The following is a 19,586-nucleotide window of genomic DNA, read 5'->3' as shown; positions in this document are numbered from 1 at the left end:
CAATATAAAACCGCTTCATTAGACTAATAGTTGTTTAATCAGTGTCCTACTTCAAGCAAGCTTATTGCATGAATTGATCACCCATTTCCTGTGTTGTCCTATGAATTTGGAATTGTTTTGTTAAAAAATTAACAGGCTTGGTTGTTGCATCTAACATTCCTACCATCTTATATTCTTTCATAACAACATTTTAAAATTTGAAGTAGCTAAAAAAATCTGCTCTTTCTGCGACCTTCATTTTACTGAGAGAGACTTTGATGCTTTAGGGGCAGTATTTCTTAGCCTATGAGTCACAGCCTGAAAGTAAGTTGCAAAGCTTGCACAAGTTGGCCACAGACCACAAGTAATTATCACTGTTAATCCTTAACTGGTATAATGATACCTTTCCCAACTTTTTGTTTCATTGCTATATTAAAATGCTTTGTTTGTCACTTGTAACTAAGCATCTGAAAAGACTCAAGAACTGTTCTATGGTGGCTGGCCGCAGATCCGGTGACAGTTTGCCACAAGGTGCTCATGCAGGGAGTTGTTTTCAGCAACTGTTAACTGGTTGCCTCTGACACACAGGCACCTGCACAACAGAGGCGAGCAGTAATAGTCACTCAAAACAATTCCCTGTACGAGCATCTTGTGGCAAACCATCACCGGATCCGCCAGGGCTAGTTAATAGTTAAGCCAGAGGTGATTTGGCATTTGCTCTGTCAAAATTTTGCCAACTGCTTTTCTGCTGAAGAAAAGTTAGAATGCATTTAGAAACCATTTGCAATGGTGCCGTGAAGTTGTCCTTGAACTTATTAAACTGTCATGTGATTGGGTCCTCAAAAATAATTTGTTGGAAGTAAGGTTTTCTGAATGTTGGCTTCATGCTACCAAAATTACTCCATTATTACTGAGTATCCTGAACTTGATAATGAAGCAATGCCTGTGCTGCTGATGTTTGTGAGATAGACTTTTCAGCAGTGACTGCTATGATGGCAAAATACAGAAGCAGGTTGCATCATTAATAATTATCTGAGACTATGTCTTACTATCATCAAACACCACTTGTGGGTTGCCATACCAAAAGGTGGGGAACCATTGCTGTAGAGAACAGGATATCCAAATCTGGGTTTAAAAATTCTACATTTGTATCCAGTTGGATTTACTTCTGAGTAATGTGCATAGGATTGAACTGTAGAACAAAATTGTCTGAGCCCTGGTAGAAGTTGTATTATGAATTTATATTCTAAAATTTGTATTTCAATTTTCTGTGCCAATGTGCAGTCCAATTCATTTGGTATTCTGTTAGAATTGGTGAATTATTCCTGGGGTAGTAAAGGAGACGGCAAAATTTTAAGTACTTCTTTTTGTGTGTGTGTTTAAGAGAAGGTACTATTTATACCAATTTCTCCAGTGTTTACTTCAGTAAAATGTACTAGAAAAGGTTGCAGTAATAAAATAAATTATTACAACAAGGCTGTGATTCATTTTTAACCTCAGCTTGGCTTGATTGATGCCAGGACAATAGTATAACATTACAACTATTTTTCATTTTTAGCACAGTCCAGAAGCGTGAAATGGTGAATCCAGCTAGTATGAAGCAGGCCCTTATTGCATCCGCACGACGACTTCCTGGGGTCAACATGTTTGAGCAAGGGCATGGCAAACTTGATCTTCTCAGAGCCTACCAGATTCTCAATAGTTATAAACCACAGGCCAGGTAAGACTGAATGCATGTTTTAACAACTCAAAAGTAAACCTTTTTTTTGGTTATGTTATGAAATATATGTTGACCAAAGAATGCATCGGCACAGCCAAGATAACTTAAGTTGACCAGCTTTTTTCCATCTCTGAACGTCTTTTGTGATTAAGCGAAGGTTTTGCTGTTTTATTTGTTTGTGAGCACTTTTAACCCACATCTCACTGAAAAGGCTTATCCAGGGGTTTTTGGTTTTAAAAAACGTAGAGGCAATTAAAACAGTTCCTGCCCTCAGACTTACAATCAAAAGCTCACAACACAAAAGAGGGCAGGAAGGGTTGTGGTGGTGGTAAATAATCACAGGCACCAATTCTTAAATAGTTCTTATAATGACCAGTTATTATGAAAGCAGTTTAGGGATGGGAGGAGCTTGATAGAGCTGGTCTTGCAGGAGAGCTGATGGGATGGCCCTGCTTCTCATCTCTTCACAGCTGCAACCTGCTGTAATAGCTGCTACCGAAAGCCTGATGGAGCTGGTTTCAGTAGTTTACACTTGCCTAATTAGAATTGTCTAAGGCAAACCTTAGAGATAAATAAAAATGCAAATTATTTATCTGTTTAACAAAATATATGTCCTGCTTGATTGTAAGAAAATCTCCAAGCAGTTTACAAAAAATATTTATTATCAAGTTTGTAAGACTGCAGGCAAGGCCTGTGATTTTTAACTGTTATACAGTGCTTAGTACCTTTGGCACTTTAAATACAAAACAGCAAAAGAATGAGCTAAGCTTGTGTATGGTTGAGGCTACCATATTCTCAACTGTGGTCAAGAGCTGGAGGTGCATTTTGCTGTGCAAATTAACACCCTGGCAAGTGGTCCAGCATCATGATACAGTAACTTTGGGCTGGGGACCATTGCTGATGGTGATGCCTGCTAGGACTCACCACTGCTAGTGACACATGTTGAGGTCTCTGCCTTCAGGATTCCAGAGGCCACCATTGTAGCCACCATCTTAGTTTTCCCAAAATGAATGCCCTAGAAGTCCCATCATTCTGTATCATTGATAGACACACATTGCATCAAACAGTAGTATTTGATAAGAGCAGGAAAAGGATGCATATGTGTTTTGGATAACACGCGATCGAGTACTGGAAACACAGTTGAGTGTACAGTAAATGGGAGTGTGAACATGGTCTATGCCTTTTGCACCTAGTTCTGGCAAGTAGATCTTGGGGTTCTAGTAAAAAACAAAGTAGTTTCAAGAAGCCAGAGGTCTGTCCACCTCTGTACTAAACAGTCTTCCCTATTTATTTATGCTTTAAAAAAAAGTGTGTTGCTATTATTTCCATGACTGTATTGATTCAAAATAATACGAGCATCTTTGACTCTGCCTGGTGTATTTACAGTTTCAATTTTAATTTTTAAAGCCTGGGATTTAATGGAGAAGATTAAAACACTGGTCTTTTAGGCTCACAGCGTGTTTATTTATTAACTGTATTTATGCATGTATTCATTTTTTCCTGACTGTTTAGTTTGAGTCCGAGCTACATCGACTTGACGGAATGCCCTTACATGTGGCCGTACTGCTCCCAACCTATCTACTATGGAGGCATGCCAACAATTGTGAACGTTACTATCCTTAATGGAATGGGAGTCACTGGAAGAATCGTAGACAAGGTAGACTTTGAAAGAGTTGAACCTTATTCTACAGAATGTTAGCTTCTCTTTCCTCCTGTAAATGAGATGTTTTGAGAAGACCTGATCCTAAATATATGCATCCCATTGAAACTTAAGTCCATTCACCCTCATTCAATTTTATACAAGAAATTTCAAAATCTGCTGTTAGGGTAACATGACAATTAATTTTTGAGAACAGTTAAGTGGTTTGATGAATGCAGTAACATGGGGCTGTATCCAGCATTCTGTCTGCTGGCATAAAACCTCTTGAGCTAGAGGACAGTTGAGTTTTTGTATTGCACAAGAGAGGAATCAGTTATGCTGTTGCGCAACAGATTCAGCAATATATTGCACAACAAAGTTACCAGCAACCTGCTTGTGCATTCTTTAGCTCAACAGTGTTCTAGCACAGAACATTTTGTCAACATATATCCCTAAGTGTTCTCATGTTCTCGAAGCTACCAGCATGAGTCTGACCAAACTGCGGGAGGCAGTGGAAGACAGAAGTGCCTGGCGTTCTCTGGTCCATGGGGTCACGAAGAATCGGACACGACTAAACGACTAAACAACAGCAATCCCTAAATGGCTTTAACTTTGTGCTAATTGGGTACATGATTCCATGTTTTTATATTGTAAGCTTTCAGCATAAGCATTTTAAGGTTGTAGGGGACAGGAAGACCAGCAGTCTGCCTGACTGTTGCATCCAGTTCTGATGGAATACTTCCACTACACTCTGGAAATTGACAACGTATATCAAAATACTGATCATCATGTTGCTCTCTCTCCCTCATGCCTGTGCCTCCAGGATGCCACAAAAGGGCTCTCCAGTCCACCTTTGTTAACCTGCAGGTCAAACATGATGTCATTCCTATTTAGTAAGGAAGAGCAGATCCAGAAAATGCATTGCTGAGTTTTCTTGAGTGCTGCCCATGGAAGTGGTGATTTATTCATCAAGTGTTCTAATGAACAAAATGCATTACACAGCCATCAATAAGGATCATGTTAGTTCAGAGTCTCATATATATATATATGAGACTCTGAACTAACATGATCCCTATTGATGGCTGTGTAATGCATTTTGTTCATTAGAACACTTGATGAATATATATATATATATATATATCTCCATCAGTGTTTTAACCAAGCCATGTTTTGTTTTGTGTTATCTAGCCCGACTGGCAGCCCTATTTACCACAGAATGGAGATTACATTGAGGTGGCTTTCTCCTATTCCCCCGTTTTATGGCCTTGGTCAGGGTACCTAGCAATTTCTATTTCTGTTGCAAAGAAAGCAGCCTCATGGGAAGGCATTGCACAAGGACACGTCATGATCACTGTTTCCTCTCCGGCCGAAAATGAGGTATTTCTTACTTTGCTGTTTATTAAGCCGTAATCTGCTGTTGTTTACCCTAGCACAGTATGGCACATGACTGAGCAAAAAAATAAATGCAACTAGGAGAGAAACACATGCTAGTAATATAACTTTAGCATCCCTTATTGATACAGCAGCATGAAATGTAGCTAGATGATTGAATTAGGGTGCTTAAAGATCAAGCAAAAGGCAAGTGTGTTCTCTTTTCATGTCTGAAAACTGACATAGAATTCTGAAGGTTGTGGCTCTGCCAGACCATGTGCTTTTCTTAGACCAGCAGCAGGAAACACATAGTCCAGGTGCCAGTTGCAGCCCTCCCAGCCTGTCTTTCACTCAGGACTCTATTTGGCCCATACTCTTGTTTCTCAGCCACACCCACTCACCCCAGACCACACCTCTCACCTGCTTCACACACCCCTTGCATGTTTTTGCTTGGCTGGATAAAGGATGGAGGATAGAGAGGGGTGAGTGTGTCTACACGAACTAGTCTGCTGCACAAAGGTAAAATGGACCTTCATTGCTCTGCCCAGTTTTGTGTCTAGCTCTGTCCACCACTGACATGCCCTCCTGGAAGGTTGATCAAAAAAGGTTCCTCACCCAGTCTGTGGTTGCTTTCATAAATGCTTTTGTTAATTCATACCAAGTGGGGCTGGCCTTGAGATCTAAACCTACTGGGCATATTGATGTACGCTAGGGGTGTGGGCACCAACAACAAAGGAACGAAACAGCATCATCTAGCTTTAAAGTCCATGGGACCCAAAGGAGTGCTTTAGTCTTGCCCAGGTACTTGGACACACTTAGTGTGACTCTTGAAGATTTCTTCTCTGGACAGCTGATGATCTCTTCTTACAAGCTGATTTTGAACACAAAATCCTTCCTTTCAGTACATGGCATAAATACTGTTTGGAAAATACAAGCACAAGATCTGAAATAGTTCAGCGTCTGTATCTTGCCTTTTGTCCAAGGAGGCTGGAGTGGTGCTGTAGTCTTGGAGCAACCTTGCAAAATAGGCAAGGTTGAGAGAGTGACCTGGTTAGTGTCACCTGGTGAGCTTTGTGGCTTACTGGGGTTTTTAAGCTGTATTTTCCGTATTCAAGCCACTACATCGCAGTATTATACTGTGAGATTGTCAGGTTGTGGTAAGGGGTGGGATGGAATGTATTTGAATGACAGCTTTAAAAAATATTTATCAGTTGAATGTTCTGTAGTTGGATTTTGTTTGGGGGAGCATTCTGCAGTACAACAGGCTCCTTTTTGTTTCTACTTCTTTCAGTCGAAAGCTGGCGCTGAACAGACTTCAACCGTGAAACTCCCAATAAAAGTGAAAGTTATCCCAACACCCCCACGTAGTAAGCGTGTCCTCTGGGATCAATATCACAATCTCCGCTATCCACCAGGATATTTCCCAAGGGATAATTTGAGGATGAAGAATGATCCCTTAGACTGGTGTGTGTGTGTTTTGTGCATTACTGACCATTACTACTGTTTGAAATTGTTATTAATACTGTTTTTAATGCTGCAACCCACTCTGGGACCTTAGGGTAAACGGTGGATAATTGGTGGTGATGATGATGATACTGTCATGTAATGACATTGACAAAATAGGAAATACAATTCTCAAGATAACATGGAGATTTGCCTAATCTTCTGTAGTTCTAGGGGAAATTATAAACTCAGGTCTGACATTCCATGAAAATCTGGTTCATTCACAAATTACAGTATTTCATCCTAGCTTAGAAAGAAAATAGGTCTTTGTCATTGTGACAGTAATAGAGGTAAACTACATCCTCAAATTAATGACTTGTGTAATTTGCATTTTCCTTTTTTGTCCTCCCCCAAATATATCCTAAAAATAAATCCCTATTGGGATTTGTTCTGCTTTAAGCAAGATATAAAGTCATTGAACATGGCAGTGGTCTGGTTCACACATGACGCTAAGCCATGACGCTAAGCTGTTGCACAACCCCCCAAGCCATATATCTCACTGACTTGGCTTTGCAACCCAAATGTTTATGCCTGCTGAATGTTTCCTTAAACTCTGGTAAATGCCTCTTGTTTTTATGATGAAGAATACAGAGGGGTATGTATGGAAACCAGCCTACTGTACAAATGTAGTTTTTTCTTTGGCCCTCTCCACTGCAGGCACTTGGAAGGAAATGTGGCCTTCAGGGTAACCCCCCCCCCCTTCTTCATACCTTGTGAAATATTTTTTTAATATTTTATTATATGCACACAGTATTTCAAATTACCGTATTTTTCGCTCTATAACACGCACCTGACCATAACACGCACATCGTTTTTAGAGGAGGAAAACAAGGGAAAAAACATTCTGAATGAAACAGTGGATGTATCATTTTTGGGCTTCATGCTGTGGCCACAGACATGTGATCTGATGGTGAATTTGGGGTGACCCAATGCAAAAATCCTGAGAATTCCTGTGGATCCATGCTTTGTAACCATGTTTTTGCACCATTGCAGCCCCAGGCAACAGTGGGTGCGTGATTTTTTTGGTGCAGGCTGTAGCCATGGACATGCTGTGTGATCTGATGGTGAATTTGGGGTGACCCAATGCAAAGATCCTGAGAATCCCTGTGGATCCATGCTTGGTAACCACGTTTTTGCACCATTGCAGCCCCAGGCAACAGTGGGTGCGTGATTTTTTTGGTGCAGGCTGTAGCCATGGACATGCTGTGTGATCTGATGGTGAATTTGGGGTGACCCAATGCAAAGATCCTGAGAATCCCTGTGGATCCATGCTTGGTAACCACGTTTTTGCACCATTGCAGCCCCAGGCAACAGTGGGTGCGTGATTTTTTTGGTGCAGGCTGTAGCCATGGACATGCTATGTGATCTGATGGTGAATTTGGGGTGACCCAATGCAAAGATCCTGAGAATCCCTGTGGATCCATGCTTGGTAACCATGTTTTTGCACCATTGCAGCCCCAGGCAACAGTGGGTGCGTGATTTTTTTGGTGCAGGCTGTAGCCATGGACATGCTATGTGATCTGATGGTGAATTTGGGGTGACCCAATGCAAAGATCCTGAGGATCCATGTGGATCTATGCTTTGTAACCACATTTTAAGTGGGGAGCGAAGGAAAAACAAAGAAGGGACATGAGAGGGGTGTGCAGAGAAGCAGCTGGCTAAGAATGCAGGAGAGGGATTTAGCGGGAGGGAGGAAAGAAAGGCAAAAGTTTCCCCCCACCCAAGCCAGCCATCTCTCTCTCTCTCTCTCTCTCCCTCCCTCCCCCTCTCTCTCTCCCTCCCCTCCTCTCTCCCTCCCCCTCCCCCCTCTATCTCCCTTCCCCCCTCTCTCTCCCTCTCCCCCAGCAGCACAGAGAGGAATTCCCCTCTGCTTGCCTGGAGGGGAGGGGCTTTCCCTGCTCTTTGTTCCGTTTCAGCAAACACAGCAACGAAACAGAGGAGGGTGGGCAGTAAGACCCTGAGGCAGAATGCAGGAAAGCAGCCGCTTCCTCTTTTCAGGTTTCGCTTCTCTGTGCAGCGTGCAGCGCCGCGATTTGATTTTTGCTTGATTTTTCGGCTCCAGGGACCACACATTCGCTCTATAACACGCACAGACATTTCCCCTTCCTTTTTAGGAGAAAAAAATCTGCGTGTTATAGAGGGAAAAATACGGTATATTCCTTCTTATCTGCCAATGGTCCTGAACCACAAGTGATAGGCTTTGTCCATAAACTGTGCACATTTATTGTTTTAAGATACCAAAACCTTAGAAAATAATATGACAAGAAAATCAGGTTACATACTTCACTTGGTTTATTTAGGAACGGTGACCACATCCACACAAACTTCAGGGATATGTACCAACATCTGAGAAGTATGGGGTATTTCGTTGAAGTTCTCGGTTCACCTTTCACTTGTTTTGATGCCAGTCAGTATGGTAAGTAATTGTGAGCTTGCTGTTTATATATCAAGGCAGTTTTGGGGAGGCGAGCTTGCCCAAGCTCTCAAATTGAGGATGGGATGGCCAAAAAAAGATGTAAGGCCAAAACCAGAAGGGGAGCCAAATGGAGGCTGCTGGTTTCCTTAAGCCAGAGGAAAATCACCACATGAGACTTGGGAGTGAGAGGAGAGGAGGTAGGCCTGGCCAGAAAGCTGCTTGAAAAGGGGCACAGAAGCCAAGAAAGGAGGATAAATGTGACTGTCTTTAGTCAAAGAGAGAACCCGGTATTTCAGCAGAGAAAGGACAGGATGTGAATCATTGGCTACCTGCTCTCTGAGGCAAAAAGTTGGGCCAAGCATTGTTCTACCTCCCTTTATAAAAAGGTCTGGGAGCAAGCAAGGGGCAAAGTGATGTTGGGCAGGTTTTTGTCATTCTGAATTGTTGTTCCCCTTTTCCTGCAGGGACCTTATTGATGGTGGACAGTGAGGAAGAGTATTTTCCAGAAGAAATCACTAAACTGAGGAGGGATGTTGACAATGGACTGTCACTCATAATATTCAGTGATTGGTACAACACCTCAGTGATGAGGAAAGTCAAGTTTTACGATGAAAACACAAGGTATGGATATTCAGGAACTGGCCAGATTGAAGCCATTGCCTGCTGTATCCTATATTGTCCTTTATACAGCTCACCTAGAGGTAGATTTTTTATTTATTTCAGAATTTTCTAGATGGTCAGTCAGAGGATTTCAAAATCAAGTGGTTGTTGGCTGATGTAGTTTGTTACTTGTAGGGAAGCTTTAAAATGTTAGTACAAAAATGAAAAAGTTAAATCTGAATATTTAAGTGGCTCAGGACCGCAGTACCTCAAGGACTGCCTCCATTCATATGAAGCAACCTGGACCCTGTAATCATCATTTAAGGCCCTACTTTGTGTCCCTTCTTTGCGATAGGTCTGGAGGGTGGCAACACAAGAATGGGCTTTTTCTGTGATGGCTCCCTGTTTGTGGAATGCTCTCCCCAGGGAGACTCGCCTGGTGCCTTAGTTACATACCTTTAGGTGCCAGGCAAAAACATTCTTGTTTTCCCAGGCCTTTGGCTAATTAAATGAATTTATGAAATATTGTTTTGTTCAAAAACTGGTGGGGGACTTATTTTTGTTTTGTTATTATGGTATGTATTTTTGTGCTTTTATATTGCAAACCACCCTGTGTTCTTTGGATGAAGGGCAGTAGAGAAGTTTAATCAATAATAATAATAAACTTCAGCTGTTTTTCTTTTTTTAAAAGAGGCCTAGGCAAACTTATTCAGTCATTGGCAGATGCACATGGAATATCGTAAAACCTCTGCATATCTGAGGCTTCTCCAAATATGAATCCTGTTGTCTTTGGTGATTACTGTGTCAGCATGGACATTAGGTGTGGGTCGTGGCAGTTCAAATTTACCCACCAAAGAAATGACAGTGTTTTCTGGGTTGTGATAACTTGCCTTGTGGTGATGCATTTGTAGGCAGTGGTGGATGCCTGATACTGGGGGAGCTAATATTCCAGCTCTGAATGATCTTCTCTCGGTATGGGGCATGGCCTTTAGTGACGGGCTGTATGAAGGGGATTTTACCATGGCAAGTCATGAAAGTAAGTCAACTGGGTGTCTTATTTATTTATTGCATTTATATGCCACCAGTCCACCAAGACACAATTTTAAAATACTAAAATAAATCATACAGAAAGTAAGGTTCACACACGGGCGGCAGGGTGGATAGGGTAGGGTAGGTAGAGGGCAGTGTAACTGGGACAGGCCCTGATATCTCTGCTTGCTTGCCTCACTCTCCTCCTCATGGGGTTGATGGTGTCCATTGGCCCTGTGTAGTTTGACCCAAGCAGGCTCTCTTTTCCTTTACCAGAGGACTGATGGACAGGATGTTTGCAGAGGGGGCCACCTTGATAGCTCCACCACTCAGAAGCTATTGTGGGTGGTGGCCTGGGATAGTGCATTGTTTGTGCCAGCCCTTAAGTTGTGGGATTCCATTCCCACAGAGGTGCATTTGACATCTTAATTGTACAGTGTTCAGTGTATGCACCTCTTTACCCTGGCCTTCAACATTGGAGATATCTGTATCTATATCCACAGAGAGAGAGAGAGACTCATTTATATGAATGACCCACCCTAGTTGTGATTGTAGTTTGTTTTAAGCTATTTTAATGCACTATTTTTATTTCTGTAACCCACCCTGGGACCTTCTTGTGAAGAGCGGGTAATATATATATAATAACAAGGACAAGAGCAATAACTAATAATAGCAGTGGGAATAGTGAGGCAGACAAGGGAGTTGGAGTCTGTGGGACGTTTTAGGCTTCAATCCTATATGCACGTGTACAAGGAAGGCACAAGAGCTTTCTCAGCATAGGCCCAAAAGCTATTAAAAGGGTAGTGTGGCTGGGTTGGGGTGGCTGATTTGAATCCACCAGTCAAGTTATGATTGCAAGATTCTAGTTATAAGCTAGACTTGGTGAATTGCTCCCTTTTTTATTATTTGCAGTGAACTACGCCTCTGGATGTAGTATTGCAAAGTTTCCAGAAGATGGCATTGTGATTGCACAGACCTTTAAGGATCAAGGTACAGAGCTGCATTTCATTTCATATTCCTCCTAGGTAGGCACGGAATTATGGTTCATTGTATAATTTAACTTCCAGCAGCTCTTTTGGGCATGACAGGGGTTAACTTTTCGCTTAGTTTTTCAAGTAAAATAAAAGCAAAGAGCCACCTTCCATGCTGATCTTTGTTCATCCAAAGTGTCCAAAAGTGTCCAAAACTGTTGCACAGAAAGGCTTACAGCCACATCCTTACTCACCACTTTGAAGGTCTAAGTGGCTTCCAAATAACTTTGGGTAAAGTTGTTTGCAAACTTGAATCAGGTGGGTTTCCAGATGTGGATTTCCTGCCCTAAGAACCACCCCATCCCAGGAACACTCCCCCGCCCAAAGAGCTCCAAAATCTGAGAGCAGAGCTGGTGGGTATGGGTTTACTTATGGACAGTAAAGCATGGGAGGCTAGCGTGTGGCTCTTCAGATGCTGTTGGACTACAGCTTCCATCCTTGGCTGTTGGCTATTCTGGCTGGGGCTGATTAGAGTTGGGGTCTGGCAACATCTAGAGGGCCACAGCACTTAGCCCTTGGGCATTATAGCCCTTTTCCTGCCTCCAGCCTTGCATCAGGAGCGCTGCTTTGTAAAATCACTGGAGTTTAAAAAGCAACTTGCAGTTTCTCATGAGCAAGAAAAAGAGCTGCTATTTATTCCGTTAATCACTTTTGACCTCTTCTCCCAACACACACGTGTGGCTCTCTTCACGTGCAGCTTTGATACAAGGACTCTGCTACAATTCTTTTGATAACAGAGAAAGGACAATGGAAGTCGCTTTTTGGTTTTTTAAAAATGGTTTCCCCAAATTAGTCTCCTAATCTTCTTTCCTTTTATGCTGAACCATTAACTATGACTGTTGATAAACCAGAAAGTTCCAATTATAATGAAAAGTACATTTGCCTTCTTGTATAGCCATTGCTTGCTGCTCATTATTTGCCCTTATCTTTCATGGAAGCAAAATAAAGAATGATGGCAATTTGGTGGTATTGTATTTGGCTTTTCAGTCCTGTTGCAACCTGTTTAGATCATGTTTAACCATTTTACAAAGCTCTTGAGAGTTTCAGGCAGGGAGTCTTTCCTAAGCCTATCAGGAGGTGCCTGTGAGGATTAAACATGGGACCTTCTACATTCAAAGCAGATGCTCTACCACTGAGCAATGGGCATTCCCCAACACTCCACATTTCCACTGTAAATCCATTTACATAAATGTGCATGAGAATTACAACTCTTCTGTCCTTTGGAAGCCATAGGAAATCATTTAAAGTGCAGAGGTGCAGTATTATATAAATGAAGATACATAGGATTAAGGCGATGGGAGGGTTTTTCCATTTTGTTCTCACACGGACACACCCATCCTGTAGAAGTGTAATGCGTCTTAAATCTTTTGTTTGAGAGTCAGTGCTTTTTGACTACCCAAGTTATGCAAGATCATTGGGATGTTGCCATTTGACAATTTTCCTTTCCACCCTTTCCTCTAGGTCTTGAAGTTTTAAAGCAGGAAACTGCAATAATAGAAAACGTCCCCATTTTGGGCCTTTTCCAAGTTCCTTCAGAAGGTGGAGGCAGAATCGTTTTGTACGGTGATTCAAATTGCTTGGATGATAGCCACAGGCAGAAAGGTGTGTTACGTTTGCTAAGAAAGCATCCCATTACTCGTGTAAGTTAAAGTCTGTTGTCACAATGCCAATGCACAGCGGACAGCCACCCTACCATATGGTAAAATGACTTCATATCTGCAGTAGAACAAGTTGAAATCCCACCTTCGCTAGTGGCAGGTCTCTTATTGCAAAATCCTATGTATGTCTACTCAGAAGCAAAGGGCAATTAGGTTTACTCCCAGTAATTGGGCACAGGAATGCAGTTTTAGTGGAAGAATTGTTCATGAGTGAGAGAGAGAAGGAGACAGAAAAGAATCTCAATCTTACAAGCTAGGAAAAAAGATTTACTGAGAAGAAATGATCTGATTTGAGGTGATTCAGAGTTAATAATTGCAAGATTCTTTGGGATTAGTCATGGAGTGCTGTTACTTTTGCATAGCAAATTTGCATAGTAAATTTACAAGCAATTTTTTAAAGACTTAAAGAGTAAACCTTGTCTTTAGCGGTTTCCTACCACTTGCTGATTTCTTCTCCTGCTCCAGCTTCCAGACAGAATAACTTCACTCGGACTTGAAAAAGAAACTCCTTGAATGAATGGTTCCATGCAAAGATGTGGGGGTGGGAAATTCATAGGACCAGAAGATCTAATAGAACCCTCAGAACTATTCCTTCTACTGTTTTTTCAAACGCTTTACATTTCTGGATGATATTGAAGGCTTGTCATACTCAGAGTAGACCTATTGTATCCATTGGGTCTACTCCATATATGACTATGGTTGGAAATTATTTACTGTCCAGCTTTCATTTGATGCCTTCAATTTGCAATTCCTGTGTTTTAGCTTTCATACCAAATATAGGGAATTTAGGGATTTTGATCCCTATAATTAATTGTTAGATTTCTTACTCATCCTTCATCATAAGGTCCCAAAATACACTACAGCAGCAGAAACAATGCAGTTTAAAACAAAATATCACTACAGAAAAGTAAAACAGATCAAAGGCCTGGGGAGCGCTATGTCTTTAGCATACAATGAAAGCTGAATAACGATGGCACAAGTTGCCCCTCTGTTGGGAGGGAATTCCACCACTGTGACAGAGAAAGCCCTCTCCCATGTTACCACCCCTCGAGACACTACTGATCTTAACACCTGGGAAGGTCTGTAGGGAACAGCGCAGTCTTTCGGCCATTTGGGCCTAAGTCATGGAGGGCTTTGAACACCAGTGTGAGTGCCTTCAGTTGGGCTTGGAAACAAACACCAGGTCAGCATCCAGAGGATGCCTTTAAATTCAGCGCCGAGTTCTTTGTATCAGTCAAAGAGGATAGCTTTAAATACAGTATCAGACTGGCTTTCATGTTGCAAATTGAAAGCAGTACCTCCTGCTGTGACATCAGTGAGCTTAGCTGTGTTTAAAATTCCTCGCATATATGATTTGTAAATCCTAAAAACGTGTCTGACCTCTGGTTTTTTTAATTAAAAAAAATCAAAGGTGAGCATTTCAGTTACATCAGGATTATGCAGATTAACTCCCATTCCCACCAAACTGCTATCCTGGGTGGGAATTGTCAGACAATGTTTTTTGAACTGTTCTAAAATGGTCTGTGAAGGCTAAACTAGATTTCCAAGGTCTGAAAATTTGGCGAGTTAAAATTTCCCCAGCACAGTAGTTTTTGTTCATGCCAAAAAGATATGTGCCTAAAAATAACTATTCCCAATTTAAAGGCTGAAAACAATTATGATGCCCCTCTGGGCAGCCCTGTTCTGCTGCATTAATAAACATTGCTCTTGTAAACGAAAGCCTTCTTTCTAACAGCTTAGATTGACTTTATTGCACCATGTCAATTCACATGAAAGAGAGCAAACATTTTAAAATTCACTGGGTAGCCATGGATAAGACTTCTCCTTTCACAGGGTTGATGCCGTGAAGGCATAGAAGACAGGCATTGAGGCTCCATCCCAACAGCTCACTAAGCCATTGTGATGGAAGCTTAACTTCCCTTTAGTGTCTGAACCATCACATTAAACCATTGTTTGTGATAGGCAACACCAGAATCAGAAAATAAGGTTTGAAATGCATTTGCATTTTGAACTAACAAACCATGGTGATGGCTATTGTTCCACCTCTGAAGGAGCCTGCATTATAGAAATGGGAGTCCTGAGCAGATCAGAGACATGGTTTAAAGCTGCATCATCCCTGACGGTTGGCCACACTGCCTGGGACTGATGGGAGTTGAAACCCAGGCTCAGAGCATTCCCCATTCCATTCTTAGTCCCAGCAAAAGAATTGGGCTGAGCTTCAGGAGCATAGCACAGAAAAACAGCAGCAATACAGTGTCAAGGGAAAACAGGTGGCAGCAGTGGATTTAAAAGCGTAAATCAGTGTAGTTAATGTGTGGAGTTGGTTTGTTTTTTATTTTTATTCTTAAATTCCAGATTGCTTTTGGCTTCTTGATTCTCTTCTTCAATACACATCTTATGGAGTTATGCCACCAAGCCTCAGCCATTCAGAAAACAGACAACGACCTCCAACAGGCATAGGCTATGCTCTTCCAGAGCGAATGGAAGGTGATTTTCATTTGATTTGTGCTGCTACAGATGAGCTGTGGTAGTATTTGGCCTGGGAGTAGGGTGGATGGTCCCATTGTTATTATTCTCAGACTTATTAGTTGCTGTTTAAAAACAAAAACAAAATGCAAATTCAAAGCAACTTGCAGTGTAATGTACAGTGGTCCCTCGGGTTAAGAACTTAATTCGTTCCAGAGGTCCATTCTTAACCTGAAACTGTTCTTAACCTGAGGTACCACTTTAGCTAATGGGGCCTCCCGCTGCCACCGTTCGTTTTCTCTTCTCATCCCGAAGCAAAGTTCTTAACCCGAGGTACTATTTCTGGGTTAGCGGAGTCTGTAACCTGAAGTGTCTGTAAACCGAGGTACCACTGTAATACAAAAATCAAAAGCACTATAAAGCTAAAACAAACTAAAAACACTAATATACATAGAAAGCAGTCTAGCATTCCGTACACTAAGAGGCTGTAGTGTCTAAAAATCTCTTAAGTTAAAGGCCAATAATCTGGCTGGGGTGGGGGGGAGTTGTTGCCTGGCCTGGTGCCTAAATGTAGCCAGCAGTGGACCCAGGCAGGTCTCCCCAAGGTGACCATTCCATAAGTGGGAGATCTATCACTGAAAAGGCCCATTCTCATGTTGCCAGCTTCTGGATCTCCCTCAGAGAAGGCACACAGAGAAAGGACCTCAGATGATGAACACAAGGTCCAGGTTAGTTTACTGCTCTTACCTGCCTCGGTCTGTTTGGCAGGGTTCATAACGGGCAGGGGTCAAATGCAAATGTGGTGGGAGTGGAAATGCAGGCTCTTGGACACTCTCCCAATATCTGGCCCCCACTTCAGGTTGACTCCTTCCATGAGAAGCATGAGGCAAATGTATCTGCCCTCCAACCAGAACGCTTGCTCCGTGCCTCCACCTACTGTAGAATTTGGGAGGGCGTGTATACTCCAGGAATGGCAAGATGTGTTCCTCATGCTTAGAAAACAGCACGGGCAGCAGGCAGGGAATTATCTTCTGGTATAACTGTTTCGCTGTATGATTTCAGGTAACCATCTTCATCGATATTCGAAGGTGCTCGAGGCTCACCTGCGTGACCCTAAGCCCCGCTCACTCCCAGCGTGTCCTCATTTGTCTTGGGCGAAGCCACAGCCTCTGAACGAAACGGCTCCCAGGTTGCAATTTCTGATTTTGCTAAATCCACCTTTAGTTTCCAGTTTCCAGTTTTGAATGTAATAAATATGGTACTCAATCAACACAGTATTTTGTCTGATTAACTTTCCAGGCATATGAATGATACTGTTAAAACGGAATTAAAAACATACCCAAAAAAACCCATAGAACCAGCAGTTAGCTGAATTCACACACCAGATTCGCAAGAAACCTCCCAAAAAGTAGTTTCTAGCTCTCCTAATTGTGGAGATGAAAATGCCATCTTTAATATTTAAGGCCCACCATCTAGAAGTGAAACAACATGGAATGCCAGACCTTGCAGTTGAGGCCAGGTGAAGCAAATGTGTGTACCCAGCATGCACTGACTTCCCAGTTGCTCAGACCATCAAGACAGGCCAGGGGTTTTCATAAGATTTGGGGAGTATCACCTGACCCCTTCTGACCTATAGATGTAAGGAGGCTCTTCTGTCCACTGCGGCAGTCTCTGCAGTTTCCATGTGCCACTGCCCAGCTCTGGCCAAACAAGGCTGAGTCGCTGCCTGACCTAGTTTACAATCCTAGTTGTATCCCACCTAAGATGTACATAGAGTAGGCCCACTGAAATGTTCAGATATTCAAAATGTTTTCTAGCAATCTTGATTGACTAGTAGTTCAGTGTACAAATAGTTCTGGATGCTTTCATTTTTTCCAGCAACCTATGGAAACATCAGAAGTTACTGTCAATCGACCTGGACAAAGTGGCTTTACCAAGTTTCCGTCAGAACCGACCCCAAGTAAGGCCTTTGTCACCTGGAGAAAGTGGAGCCTGGGATATTCCAGGGGGTAGGTGCCAGAATGGTGGAACACCTGTTGCCCACAGTGCATCACACCACCCTAAATGAGATAGAAGCATACACACCTATGCAGAAGAAATGCAGAGACATCTGGAATCATCTTGATCCAACTTTTAGTTATCAAAATTACAGCTCATTTATGCCTCTTTAGTTTGTATTTTTTTGGCCACAATTAGTGCTAGCACACCTGCCCACAGTGTTCACAGGCATAGCTTGTGAAATTTCTGGCTTTTGATATTTTGGAAAAGTAGTTTTCATATTTCCTAGCTTTCATTGTAGCCACTTTCTATGTAGAGTAGTCTGATAAGGAGCCCCTGTATGTCTGCCATTGAAATTCCTCTTGGGGAATGCTCTATGGCACATACCCTGTTTATGCACTGATGGGACACCCCCCTGATGCCTAGCCCTGATGGGACACCCCCCATGTGAACTCAAAGAACACCCTGGAGCAGGGGTGGGAAACCATTTTTAGCCCAAGGGGCCACATTTTCTCATGGGCAGCCTCCAAGGGGCCACATGCTAGTGGTGGGTGCGGCCAGATGTGTACCACTCTCCATACAGGCAAGGAAGAGTTCATAGTTCTGGGATACTTTACAGCCAGGTAAAATCAATAGAGGAGGGCACATAGTAGGTTCAGTGTTTCATATTCTAACATTGATTTTCAAACTGGTAGTCTCCCCCACAAGGGAAACTTTAGGCAGGCCTATGCTTTTAGTGATCAGCTTTAATAAAATTTCATGGAAGTGATCCGTGGTTGAAATCAGTGAGTTGTATCCAACCAAGTCCTGCTCAGACTAGACCCATTTGAAATTAATGGGCCTAAGTTGGCCGCGACTATTAATTTCAGTGGGTCTACTCTGAGTTAGACTGGCAGTTTCTACAACTCTTGTTTGCCCATGGGTTAATGCATCCTCAGCTTGCTTACATTACTCTCCTCCCTTTCCCATACAGGAATAATGCCTGGACGGTACAACCAGGATGTGGGAGGGACGATACCCGTCTTTGCATTACTCGGTGCTATGGTGGTCCTGGCCTTCTTTGTGGTGCAGATCAAAGCTAAGAGCAGGCCAAAGAGACGGAAGCCCAGAGTCAAGCGGCCACAAATTATACAGCAGGGTCACCTACCAAAGACACCATCTGTTTGACCACAGTTGCCAAAGACTACCTTCTACTGGCTGCTTCATGGAATTATGATGATCGTTACTAATCAAGATTGCTTGTGCCTGGCATTTGGTGACTGATTCAAGCAGGAACCCGTGTTTTCTTCGGCTGCTGACAAAACAAAAACTCAGTGGATCATCACGAGATTTTTTTATAAAAAAACTACTATTATTTTCAGTAGCTGAATCCACCAAAGCCTTGAGCACTATTTAAAAAGAACCGATATGTTGTTCTATTTCCCAAAAAGGGAGGAAAAGAGACCTTTTTTTCCTTTTCTTTTAAACTGACCAAACCTTTTCATTAGAGGCTATTTTCTATATTTATTTTAGGGAGAACTTGGGAGAAGAGCCTCTTGAAGGCTCTTGGCTATCTGATAGCAGAACCATTTTTCTGAATGGAATGCAATTTTCTAATACTATATATTACAAAGAGAAATAGAACTCACAACATCCTGCTGTAAGGACAAAAATGCAAAACTGACAGGGAGAAGGGGACAAATCAGTGTGGCAAAATCCTTCTGTTTATTTTTATAAAGCAACTTACCATGATGTTTTGTAATTTTTTGGCATGATTTCACCATTGTTGGTGGAGAAATTTTTTCCAATAAATATGTTACCTGTATCGAAGCTGAAACAAAAATGCATAGAAGTTTTTCCTCCTTGAAAGCTTGGGTAGGAAGCAAACCTTTGCATTTGTGAACATAAGCACTTTGATTGGGTTTTGACTGCCATATAGACTTGCCTGGCTTGCACACTAAGCTAAACCATGGCTTAGCATGCAAGTATGCAGACTCTGGGACAGGAAATAGTGGCGGCTTACCACCTCCACCACCCCAATATTATTCTGATGCTGTGCTGAACTTAACCCATGGCTTTCCTTAGAATGTAATCAAAAACAGACTGCAACCAAACCACAAACTGCAACCAAGTTTTGCTTATGGTTTACGACTTGTGGTTGGTTCAAGAGAGCTGTACCAGAGCCCGGGTTCATTTG

General features: G+C 42.2%; 1 protein-coding gene across 2 annotated transcripts in view; it reads left to right on the top strand.

Annotated features, from left to right (window-relative positions):
• The window catches only part of MBTPS1 (membrane bound transcription factor peptidase, site 1), a 30,953-nt gene extending 11,721 nt beyond the window's left edge, over positions 1-19,232 (top strand). The window contains exons 11-23 of one of the 2 annotated variants that reach the window (XM_083749896.1): positions 1,538-1,699; positions 3,212-3,356; positions 4,527-4,715; positions 6,001-6,173; positions 8,513-8,628; positions 9,093-9,249; positions 10,140-10,264; positions 11,170-11,247; positions 12,750-12,890; positions 15,302-15,433; positions 16,475-16,601; positions 17,291-17,421; positions 18,384-19,232. In XM_083749896.1, the coding sequence (XP_083606022.1) occupies positions 1,538-1,699; positions 3,212-3,356; positions 4,527-4,715; positions 6,001-6,173; positions 8,513-8,628; positions 9,093-9,249; positions 10,140-10,264; positions 11,170-11,247; positions 12,750-12,890; positions 15,302-15,433; positions 16,475-16,601; positions 17,291-17,421; positions 18,384-18,577 (1,870 nt within the window). In that variant the 3' untranslated portion in view covers positions 18,578-19,232. Of the gene's footprint in view, positions 1-1,537; positions 1,700-3,211; positions 3,357-4,526; positions 4,716-6,000; positions 6,174-8,512; positions 8,629-9,092; positions 9,250-10,139; positions 10,265-11,169; positions 11,248-12,749; positions 12,891-15,301; positions 15,589-15,665; positions 15,948-16,474; positions 16,602-17,290; positions 17,422-18,383 lie in introns of those variants that run through there. The other variant, XR_014566990.1, reaches the window with a different exon arrangement.
• Positions 19,233-19,586: the final 354 nt, after the last annotated feature.

Source organism: Podarcis gaigeae (assembly GCF_964106915.1).
Source record: "Podarcis gaigeae genome assembly, chromosome: 8".
Classification (NCBI taxonomy): domain Eukaryota; kingdom Metazoa; phylum Chordata; class Lepidosauria; order Squamata; family Lacertidae; genus Podarcis; species Podarcis gaigeae.
The sequence above is the reverse complement of the archived record's forward strand: the minus strand, read 5'-3'. Positions and strand labels throughout refer to the sequence as shown.